Source organism: Budorcas taxicolor, chromosome X (assembly GCF_023091745.1).
Source record: "Budorcas taxicolor isolate Tak-1 chromosome X, Takin1.1, whole genome shotgun sequence".
NCBI lineage: Eukaryota > Metazoa > Chordata > Mammalia > Artiodactyla > Bovidae > Budorcas > Budorcas taxicolor.
Window position 1 is genome coordinate 125,125,445 of NC_068935.1, and position 12,610 is coordinate 125,138,054.

Consider the following 12,610-nt stretch of genomic DNA (forward strand, 5'->3'; position numbering starts at 1 on the left):
GAAATTGAAATGTCTTTGTATGTACTACTGGTGGGAGTATAAATTGCTCCATCCTTTTTGACAGCAACTTGGCCACACATATGGAGAACCTTAAACTCGCTCTAATAATCTCACTCCTGGGAAGCTATTCTCAGGAAAAGACCAGAGTGGAAAGATGCCATATGCAGGGATGTTCATCTCAGTGTATAGTAAGAAAAAATTCCAAACAAAGTTATATAATAAATGAGAATGATGAAATATGAAGTATACACTATATATATATTCACCAGGTGGTGTATTAGATAGGCATTAAAAATTATAGCATTTGAGACTATATATCCATACATTTGTAACGAGAGCTTTTATTTTATTAAAATATTTATTTATTTGGCCATGCTGGGTCTTAGTTGTAGCATGTAGGATCTAGTTCCCTGACCAGGGATAAAACCCAGGCCCCCTGCATTGGGAGCTTGGAGTCTTAGCTACTGGACCACCAGAAAGTCCCTGTAATGAGAATTTAAAAAAAAAAAAAAAAAACAACCTCTTATTTAACCTAGTGATGCTATGGGATGAACTGTTCATTGTGGTGATGTTCATAGATGGTCGTAGTTTCACTGATTCCTCACCCGCCCTCATAGTGTTAGAGACCAGAGGCTTTTACTGTGCTCTCTGACCTCACTTACTATATCAGAATCATCCTTTTGGAAATGCTTGAAGAGTGTTTGGAATAAGGGTTTACATGTTAATGTGCCTAGCATACTGGTTCTAATGCCCCTTTATGTAGGAAACTAAGCTGTCTTTGTTGAATTTGTTTTAATGAGTTGGATTCTTGAGATGTTTCTGTTTATAAATGTAACAATTATAAATATCCCAGCCTGGTTTGCTATTGAACGTGTGTTATGCTAATCAATGTTTTTCTTTTTAATTTTGGGTCTCCCCACCAACAAAAGTCTTCAAGTCATCACTTGAAGATGTTTGGGCCTCTTCTTTGTAAGAACAAAAGTACTGTACTCGAGAGCCTGTGCTTTCATTTGGAAGTTCATGAATTGCTTTTGTAAATGTAGTCATTAGTCCCAATTTCTTTCTGTAGAATTTCTTTAAGTTTTATATACTTTTATGAAAGATTTTCTCAAAATCAGTAGTTTTACTTTCCCAAGATTCCAGATTCCTGCTGTCTCCTCTGTCCTGTTCATTAAACTCACCCAGCTGTTTTCAGAATTCATGCATTCCCCTTCTTTCTCCTTATTTTCTCAAATAAGGCTAAATGTTTGCTCAGAGGATCAGGATCCGTTCCAGCTGTGGGCAAGCCTTCACCAGCCTCTCTTGCTACTGTTCTGCTCACTTGAGCCATAACCTTTGACAGCACAGAGCATGTATTTATCAATGTCTTATTTTTTCTCACTTCATTATTGAGGATTTGAGCAGAACTGGGGCAAAGTTAACTCCTGTGCTCTCTGGGAAGAATAGATTTGCTTAAGGAAGACTGTCAACAAGATTTCAGCACAAATATTTGTTTTGGAAATATTTTTAAAACTTCTAACAATTCCGTCCAAATAGGTTGGACTCTTGCACCTTCAGTTTACCTACCTCTTATGGAGACTTGGGATTATTTAGTTGTAATGTTTGTATTTTTGTTAGAATTCTTACTCTGTATAATATCATCTTTTAACAAAGCTGAGAGAAGAAAGGAAAATAAGTATTTATAGAGTTACATTAACCTGTTTGTTTACCTTCCTAATTCTTTTCATTTGTTTCTGTGGATTCAGGTTACCAAATAGTGCTATTTCCTTATTCAAGTACAGCCTTATTTCTACCTACATCTTTTGTATTGTTAGTGTCAAATATGTTACATATCTATTAATACATGTCATAGGCCCCAACATGTGATTATATACGTCATTTTGTGCTATTTTCTTTTAAACCAGTTAAGAAAAGAAATTAGCAATTATATTGTTTCTTACAGTTACCTATATAACTAACTTTATTTCATATTTTTAAAGAAGATTTATTTGGCTGTGCCAGGTCTTAGTCGCAGGATCTTCAATTTTCATTGTGGTATGTGGGATCTTTAGTTGCGACATGTGAACTCTTAGTTGCTGCATGGGGGATCTAGTTCCCTGACCAGGAACCCTGGTCTTCTGCATTGGGGGTGCGGAGTCTTAGCCACTGGACCACCAGGGCAGTCCCCATATTTTGTTTTTATTGTGTGAATTAAAATTACTGTCTAGTATCACTTGCTTTCAGCCTGAAGAACTTCCTTTAGTATTTTTTTTTTTTATGAAACATGTCTTCTAGGAACAAACTATCTCAGTTTGTGTTTACTTAAAAATGTCTTTATTTTCTCCTTTTCTCCTCACATTTTCTTTCAGATCCTTTATTAGGGTGTTGAAATTTTCTCTAAAGATCTTGTATACTTTAGGTAAAGTTAGATTCTCCTTCATTTATAAAAGATAGTTTTGCTAGATACAAGATTTTGGTTGACTTTCTTTTCCTCATCTCTTTGAATATGTTTTTATACTGCCTTCTAACTTTCATTGCTTCTGATGAAAAGTCAGATGTTTATTTTATTGAGTTACCCTTGTACACAGTAAGACACTTTTTTCTCTTGCTGCTTTCAAGACTTTGTCTTTCACAGTTTTGACTACAGTGTATCTGGATGTGGCTCTCTTTGAGTTTATCCTACTTGGAATTTAGCTTAGCGTAATCAAATGTTGAATTTTTCAGCAATTATTTCTTTCAGTGTAGTCCTGCTCCTTTCCTCTCCTTCCAGGACTCCCATTATGATCTGTTTTTGTTGGTATACTTGATGGTGTCCTACATTTCCTTGAGGTTCTATTCATTTTTCTTCATTCTTTTTCCTCTCTCTTCAGTTTGCATAATCTCTGTTGATCTGTCTACAGATCTGTCTACAGATCAACAAATTTGCTGATTCTTTCTTCCACTGTAATTTCCTGTTGAGGCCCTTCAGTGAATTTTTAATTTTGGTTATTATCCTTTTGGGACTTCCTTGGTGGCTCAGACAGTTAAGAATCTGCCTACAATGCAGGAGACTCAGGTTCGATCCCTGGGTTCTGAAGATCCCCTGGAGAAGGGAATGACTACCCACTCCAGTATTCTTGCCTGGAGAATTCCATGGACAGAGGAGCCTGGCTGGCTATAGTCCATGGTGTTGCCAAGAGTCAGACACAACTGAAAGACTAACACTATTTTTTTATTATACTTTTTAGCTCCAGGGGCTTCCCTGGTGGCTCAGACAGTAAAGAATCCACCTACAATGTGAGAGACCTGGGTTCAATCCCTGGGTTGGGAAGATCCCCTGGAGGAGGGCATGGCAGCCCACTCCAGTATTCTTGCCTGCAAAATCCTCATGGACAGAGGTGCAAAGAGTTGGACATGACTGAGCAACTAAGCAGCACCAGAATTCCCCTTTACTTTTTTTTTTTTTTTTTGGTAATTCCTAACTCTTCATTGATATTCTGTATTTGATGATGCATTGTTTGTTAAGTATGGTTTCCTTTAGTTTTTTTTTTTAGCATATTTATAGTAGCAGTTTTCAAGTCTCTGTCTCCTGAGTCCAATACCTGGGTCCTTTCAAAGGCAGTTACTCATTGCCTGCTGTTTTTCATATATATGGACCACACTGCCCTGTTTCTTTGCATTTTTTGTATTTTTTGTGGTTGAAAACTGGACACGTTAGGCAATGTAGTAACTCTGGATACTGATTTCTCTCCCTCCTGCCTCTGCAATTTCTTCCTGTTTATTGGTTTATTTGTTGAGTGACTTCGCTGGACTAGTTCACTGAGGTCTGTTTCCTCCACAGTGTGCAGCCTCTGATGTCACTCCTTAGAAGGTGCAGCCTTGGGCATGCACACAGCTACCCTAACTCTTCATCCCCACCTGGGGATGACAGTGATTATATAGCTGGGCTCTCTTGGACTATATCTTTCCCTAATTTCACTATTAAGTTTGTCTTCTTGGTTTTTTTCTTTTTTTGGTTGCACTGGGTCTTTGTTGCTGTGCACGGGCTTCTCATTGCAGTAGCTTCTTGTGTTGCAAAGCACAGGCTGAAGGCATACTGACTTCAGTAGTTGCGACACTTGGGCTCAGAAGTTGTGGCACATGGGCTTAGTTGCTCCACAATATGTGGAGTCTTGCTGGATCAGGGGTTGAACCCATGTCCCCTGCGTTGGCAGGCAGATTCTTAAACACTGGGCCACCAGGAGAGTTCCCTGGTGGGATTTAAGTTCCTGATTGATCTTCCTTTATTGATACCACATCCAGTTGTTAGCATCCCCAAGTTGGTAGCTAATCGCTTTATTGTTTTTGCCAATAACCTGAGACATAAATGTTCCACAGACTAATATCATTAACATTGGACTTCTTTGCAGATGTGGTTTTTTAAGGCTGTTCTTTAAGGTCTACTCTGACCACAGGAAGGCTTCCATAACTTTCTCTTCCCCTGTTCCTTTTTGTTAAACTTCTAGCTGGTCTACCTTTCACCTATTGCTCTCATGGAGCTACCAGCCTCCTCTTAATTTCTTGCTACAAAAGTCTTCGTAGTCTTTAACAGCTTCCATAGGTTTGAACTTCCCCATGCTATATTCCACATAAAACCAGTGGGAGAGCTGCAGAGCTCTGTGTTCTTACCTCATGCCTTGACCCTAGGCAGAGCTCTAGACCAATGCTCCAGAGCAGGACAAGGGGATAGCAGCCTGCCTCTTTCAGAATGATACCCTGCTGTGAGTGGGCTGCTGGCCAGAGCTGGCAGCCCCTGATCTTCTCAGCTTGCCTCTCCTAACATGGGACCTCCATCCAATGTGAGCTGGGACATAGATGATCAGGGCCCAGTATTCTTGGCCTGATTCACCTAAGATGCCATACAAGTGGGAAGTGGGTGAGGGGATGGAGCCCTGGTTCTCTTAACCATGCTTACCTGGAATAGGGCTTTACAACACAAGACCGTGGTGAATAAGGATGCTGGTGGCCTAGCCTTCCTAGGGAGAAACTGTCATCCTCGACTTGAGATTGGGGGTGGCAGGGGAACACATCTTCTTGGCTGTACCCATCCAGAGTAGAACTGTCACTCTGGGCTGGAGGGTAGGGGAAGAGCAGCTTATAGCTCACATGCTAGAGCCTCACTGTCCTTATCAAGATTTAATTGTTTTTTTGAATAAAGATCTCTTGTCCATTTGCTATTTGCTCTTAAGATATTTTATACAGACTTAAAATGGTTTTTTTAGAAAAATGTTTGTTACCAGTTATGGTTGATTTTCTGGGAAGGGAATCTGAGGAGCTCCACATACCTCCAGTCTAGCCCTAACTTTCTGAAAATAACAAACTCCATTTCTTCAAGGATTTTTATTTTTTGCCTTCTAGACTTCACTGATTCACATAGCTCTTTTATCCTTCTTAGTCTAAACTAGGAAATCTTTTACCATAAACTCAACCAACTTTAGGTAAAAGAACAAGCAGATTAATATACAAATGAATGTATAATGGCGTTTAATTTAATTAACTTTGGCACCATGACTTTCTTGATATAGATGATGGAGAAATGTGTCTCTAATCTATCAAAAGCTTACTTTGTTGGGCACTTTGAATCGATCTTTGAGAATCTGCAGATATTACCAGAGGGGGAAGGGTCTTTGTTCCTCTGGTACAGGCCTTGTTCAGTGATTGCTAGGAAGTAACCATGAGTCTTCCTCCTGTTCCCCATTTATCACCAACATACCCAAAATGTTGCCACCTCTCTTTATAACACATCAGCATTTGCAGTGAGAGGTGTTAAACTCCAGTATCTAGAGTCCACAAGGACAGTCTCCAGCTGCTATTTTGTAGCAGGCTAAGTACTTTCATAAAATCTGTTATCAGGAGTCATGAAACATCAGGAAGGTTAGTGTTAGACAAGTGTTGGCCCACCATTTGTTTTAGTATGACCTGTGAGCTTACAATGGCTTTTACACTTTTTAACGATTGAGAAACAATCAGGAGATGAAGGATATTTTGTTGTTGTTGTTGTTTAGTCACTAAGTCATGTCCAACTGTTTGCAACCCTGTGGACTGTAGCCTGCCAGGCTGCTCCGTCCATGGGATTTCCCATGCAATAATACTGGAGTGCGTTGCCTTTTCCTTCTCCAGGTAGTCCTCCCAACCCAGGGATTGAACCAGTGTCTCCTGCATTGGCAGGCAGATTCTTTACCACTGAGCCACTGGGGAAGCCCAAAGAATTTTCTAGGACATGTGAAAATATGAAATTCAGATTTTTGCCCATAAATAGTTTCACTGGGCACAGCCATGCTCATGTGTCTATGTCTTGTCTGTGGCTGCTTTCGTGATTTAACAGCAGAGTTGAGTACTTGGAGAGTAGAGATTATATGGCCCACAAGATCAAAAATATTTACCATCTGGCCTTTTACAGAAAAAGTGTGCTGATGCAGTCTCAAGTATGATTGAGTGGAGCAGCACTAGTCATTTTTCCTTAACAAAGTATTTTAGGGCCTACAGACATCTCAGCAGGGATATAGATGCCCTAGGAGGTACAAAAGAGGGAGAAAATTTCAAGACAATTATTTGTATTTTGAATTTAGATAGAAAGAAGAATACCACTTGTCCTTATGTAAGCAAATCTTATTCAAAAGGAAAACTAAAATGTCTGTCACCTATATGTTTGAAACTAGTTCCCCAGTGTGGAGTTTTCCCAAGACTTCCGTTGATCTGAAATTGTAGCATTCTGACAGTTGTCTCGGGTGAATGAATTTCTTTTTAATTTAGAAGAAGCTGTATTGCTCATTTGACTTCTCATTCTTGGTGAAAGTGTGCTTCCCAAGGTTATGTGTCATGCCAAATTATACCATCACTTCATGGCAAATAGATGGGGAAATAGTGACAGACTTTATTTTGGGGGGCTCCAAAATCACTGCAGATGGTGACTGCAACCATGAAATTAAGACACTTGTAAGAAAAGTTATAACCAACCTAGACAGCATATTAAAAAGCAGAGACATTACTTTGCCAACAAAAGTCCATCTAGTCAAGGCTATGGTTTTTCCAGTAGTCATGTATGGATGTGAGAGTTGGACTATAAAGAAAGCTGAGTTCCAAAGAATTGATGCTTTTGAACTGTGGTGTTGGAGAAGACTCTTGAGAGTCTCTTGGACAGCAAGGAGATCCAACCAGTCCATCATAAAGGAAATCAGTCCTGAATATTCATTGGAAGGACTGATGTTGAAGCTGAAACTCCAATGCTTTGGCCACCTGATGCAAAGAACTGACTCATTGGAAAAAACCTTGATGCTGGGAGGGATTGGGGGCAGGAGGAGAAGGGGACGACAGAGGATGAGATGGTTGGATGGCATCACCGACTCCATGGACATGAGTTTGAGCAAGCTCTGGGAGTTGGTGATGGACAGGGAGGCCTGGCATGCTGCGGTTCATGGGGTCGCAAAGAGTCAAACACGACTGAGCAACTGAACTGATGACAAATTTCCTAGATAACTCCTTTAGTTTAACAAGTTAGGGGGAAAAGTCAGATGTATTATTGCTGGCATCAAATTCTTTAAAACATAGTGAAGATATAGGAATTAACAAGTCAGAAATTTCAACATAGTAGCTTTTTGTAACAGTACAGACAAAAGATAGACTGTGATAGTAGAATTTCATTTAAGAGCGTATTGTAGTCCTCCAAATATGCTAAAAACTGAGGATGGAATTGAAAAAGTGAAAAGTGAGTCTCTCAGTCATATCCGACTCTTTGCAACCCCATGGACTGTATAGTCCTTGGAATTCTCCAGGCCAGAATACTGGAGTAAGTGGCCTTTCCCTCCTGAAGGAGACCCTCCCAACCCAGGGATCGAACCCAGGTCTCCTGCATTGCAGGTGGATTCTGTACCAGCTGAGCCACAAGGGAAGCCCAAGAATACTGGAGTGGGTAGCCTTTCCCTTCTCCAGGGGATCTACCCAACCCAGGGATCAAACCTAGATCTCCCACACTGCAGGCGGATTCTTTACCAGCTGAGCCACAAGGGAAGCCCAAGAATACTGGAGTGGGTAGCCTATCCCTTCTCCAGGGGATCTTCCCGACCCAGGAATCGAACTGGGGTCTCCTGCATTGCAGGCAGACTCTTTACAAACTGAGCTCTCAGGGAGCCCAAGCATGGGCTGAATGCTATTTAAAGGTAGTGTTTCTTTTTCTATTTCATGTTCAGTGCTCCCATTTCATTTAGTTTATGTTTTCCAATTTCTGTGTCTCTTTTCTGTTTTTCTTTCTCAAGCCTTTATCAAGCATAGTAGAAAAACTTTTGTATATGTATACATACATGTGTGTGTATATATATATATATGATATATATATATTTTAGAAATGTTATAAATTTTTGCCTAGCTAAAAAATTTATGACATTTTAATTCCACTTGTTGGACTTAGTATAAATAGAATGCTAGGTTTCTAATTAATATTCACTCAAAACTTTGATATAGTTCCATATATTTTGGCATCTGATATTACTGCTAAAAGACTAGAAAGTTCATTATCTTAGTGATCTTTTTTACTAAAATTTGAAGCTCAAAACTTCTAATCCAGTTCTGAGAATATCAAGAAATACTATGTTGTAAAAAAAAAAAAAAAAAAAAAGAGAAAACATGATAACAGTATTATTAACTAAAATACAGTTTTGTACACATTTCACAAGATTTTATGCTAGTGTCCATTATTTATTTTCATACCTTATTCAAGATTCTGCTTTGTATTTAGTTACATTGAGCAGTTTCAGCTGCATGCAACAAATTCTGGTAAATTCTCTTTTCATTTTTATTCTGTTACAAATATTTTCTAGTTTTCCTTGTTAGGGCTTTTTAGATACACCCATCATTTAAAAGTGGACATTTAATTTCCAAATACATAGGGTTTTTAAATATCTTTGATATTAATTTTTCATTTTAATAGTTCTCATTTTAATGCTTCCTTCTCTGTAATCACCCTCTGTGTTTTTTCAGTCTTCTAAGTTTACTGAGGCTTTCAATGGCTAAGTCAGAGATCTCTCTTGGTAAATGTCACATTGCACTTGAAAATATGTGGGTTATTTTCAAATATCTTTTGATACTGATTTCTAACATAATTCCACAGTGATAAGAGAACCAACTCTGTATGATTTCAGTACCTTTAGACCATGAATTTTTTGCACCTGTTTTATGTCCCTGGATATGTTCCAGTGTCTCCTAGTTTATATATAGTCTATGGGAACTTGAATAGAATTTGTATTCTACTGTTGTGTGAAAATTGTATTATTTTGAATTGGTTCATGGTACTTTCCTTCTACTTTTCTGTATATTCATTCTATTAATACTTGAGAGTTTGATAAAGAAACTCCAACTAAAAATTTATCTATTTAAAATAATTGTAATATATAGTAGAACTATATGTAACTTTGTTGTATATTTTCCAAGTCCTCCTGTAAATATGTTATCATAACTTCATAATTTAAAAACTGAAAGAGTAAAAAAACTAAAGGTAGCATTTATGCTTTAAAAAATGGTTGCAATTTGACTATGAATCATGATTATTCCATAGAAAAAGCATAGTTCTACTTGAGTATTATTTGACAATGTAAAAATTTTTAAACAAAATCTTTTCCCAAAACATCTCTGGGACTAATCATATCTGTTAATATCTGCTTCCTGCAAAACAGTTTCTACTCAACAAAGTTTATAAATAATTCACCTGTGGTTACATTATCAAATAATAAGGCTTTTCCAGCCATGCCAAAAGAGAGAAATTAAACCTTTACATTTTACTTCTTGGTTATCATTGGGCTGAAGTTCCCTCTGATTTGGAGGATATGTAATGAAATATAATTTCTTTTTTTTAATTTTTTAATTTTTAAAAATATAAATTTATTTATTTTAATTGGAGGCTAATTACTTTACAATATTGTGTTGGTAATTTCTGAGAATTAAAAACCTAAAATCTGCCAGTGAAATTCAGAGATGTATACTGCTCAGTTCAGCATTGAAAACCAAATTTTTGTTGTATGTCCATGTGTTAGAGCTTGTGAAATGGAGTGGTTTCCTGTTTGCATCTGATAGATTCATAGTCATATTGTGCAAGTAGTTGTTCATCATCAGGCATTTTCTCCTTTCCTGTCCCACCAAGGTTCCACCTGCCCAGATCCACAGCTGTGCTTCTGCATTGCTTATTTTGTGAAACATTTTTGTTTCTTTTTTCCAGGCATCCAGTGGAAATTATTATTTCATCCCATACATCGTGACACCATGCGCTGATTATTTTTGCTGCGAGAGTGATGCCCAACGGCGTGCCTCAGAGTACATGCAGCCCAACTGGGACACCCTCCTAGGTCCACTGTGTGTACCTCTGGTGGACAGGTTTACTAGCCTCCTCAAGGACATCCATGTGACCTCATGGTAATTCCCATCAACTGTCCTCAACCTGGGGAGCTTGACCAAAATTTTCCCTTCGTGTCCATGGAGGTGATGTACCTTCAAGAGACCATAGTGCCCAGAGAGTGGGGAACTCCAACCAGTCACTTTAAAGTCGTTCTGGAATCCAGGGTTTCACACTGGCTCACTGCATTGGGCTGTTGAGGTGTAGCTGAAAGAGAATGAAACTGGAGTTGAGGTCAGGGTTCAGTTTGTGTTTGGTTCCAGCTCTTTACGCAACCTTGACAAATAGCTTTTCTGTAGCTGTTTTCTCATTTAGAAAATAAGGAACTTAAATCATTGATTTTCTTTAATGCACTTTCAACTCTGACATTCTGTGTTCTAAGATCATTTCTGAAGGTCAGTTCCTGCGCACTGCCAATCAGCTGTTGAAGTTGTTAAAATGTGTCAGCAAGGTTATTCCAAACATTAGCCCCTATGCTGTACAAGTCGGGGTATATTGAGTCAAGCTGAAGCCATCCTGACCACAGTGTGCCCTGGGACATGTTCTTGGTAGATTTATGTTGGAGAAGGTGTGGAGCAGTAATTCAAGAGCTGACAGGTTTGGGTTTGAATCCTGGCTCAGGCGGTCTTTCCCTGTGTAGCCTTGGAACAGTCAGCTAACCTCTTGGAGCCTCAGTGCTCAAGAAACCAGTCCTGGAAATATCCCTGTTTTGAAACTTGAAGGCAGAAAAATTATTCCACTTAAAGAAAGAATTCAGATTTTCTTTGCCTGTAGCCAGTTTAAAGGATTTGCTCCTGAAAGTTAAGTCACAAGGAGAAGGATTTGTCTTTCCAAAACAAATGAAAATCCAAAGCACTGGCAGAACTAACTTGAAGTATAAGGGCCACATGTCCCTCTGGCTTGTGCTGTGGTCCCCCAAACTGTGGAGCATTACTACTGTGGGGCTGGTGGGAGGTGCATGCTTGTTCATAGTCTGTTCTCCTTTTCTATCCTGTCACCTCTTCTCTGGGCACACAGTTTCTGCTACAGGTTGTAATGGGAAAAGAAGACTGCCAACTCAGGCATATGTGACCACATGTCAATCTAGAAAGTAAACGGGGCACCTTTTGCAGCACATCCCTCAAAAACCTCATTCGGACCCAGCTTGCTAGCTATTGTCTTACTGCACAGTGAATATTCTAGCGAGGTTCAAGGAGAAAAGTCTCCCAGGATCATTTTTTCAGGTCTGACGAGGAAGTAGGCTAGCTTGAGTCTGCCAGATGAACAAGGTATCTGCAAGAAGTGGCCTCAGGTTTGTTTCTCATTCACTTCATGTATGTTTCAGTAGGAAAGGACAAGTCTTTCAATTCGGTTTAATTTCAAAGAACTTGAAATACCTGTTGGTTGATTCCACCCCTTGAACTCCCAGATACCTGGCAAGGGTTAGTGAGAGGGTAAATGATGCTAATGGTTGAAAACATCTGTAACAGGGATGGCAGACAGATTTTCAGCTCAAGTGCCAACTTGCATAGATTGATGAAGGCCACCCGGAGCCCTGTGCAGAAAAGGGATTTGAAGCCATTTCCAAGTTCACACTGATTAGCAGTGTCTTTCCTGGTTACCAGAGGCAGAAATGGCTGCATGTTTATTACATACATGTTGTCTCCAAGCCATACTTAATTCAGTGTTTAATTCAGTGTTTTGTTTATTTACTTACAGGTTGCCGTGCTTATTAGGTTTCTTTGTTTATTGAAACTATTTTTCAGAGTTCCCTTGAAAACAAGACTAAAGTGTGTACATTTTTACTTGACAGGTGAAACTAATAACACTTTAATAGCTTTTGATACCTTTATAGTCCAGCAAATGGACAGTGGCTATCACCCAACTTAATTATTCATTTGATTAATCATAGAATTTTAAACATTAGTAGAATCTACTAATTTGCTCATCATTGAGGTAATAAGCAAGAGACAAGGAAATAAAAATTAAAGCAATACACTGATACTTTTATTTTTTTTTATTCTTTTTTTTTAATTTTTATTTTTACTTTATTTTACTTTACAATACTGTATTGGTTTTGCCATATATTGACATGAATCCACCACGGGTGTACATGCATTCCCAAACATGAACCCCCCCTCCCACCTCCCTCCCCATAACATCCCTCTGGGTCATCCCCGTGCACCAGCCCCAAGCATGCTGTATCCTGCATCGGACATAGACTGGCGATTCGATTCTTACATGATAGTATACATG

The 12,610-nt window shown here is 38.9% G+C and overlaps 1 protein-coding gene across 1 annotated transcript in view; it reads left to right on the forward strand.

Moving 5' to 3' along the window:
- Positions 1–12,610, forward strand: part of MAP3K15 (mitogen-activated protein kinase kinase kinase 15) — a 145,149-nt gene that overhangs the window by 44,401 nt on the left and 88,138 nt on the right. The window contains exon 4 of the mRNA XM_052662827.1: positions 10,202–10,395. Coding sequence (XP_052518787.1) covers positions 10,202–10,395 — 194 coding nt within the window. The remainder of the gene's footprint in view (positions 1–10,201; positions 10,396–12,610) is intronic.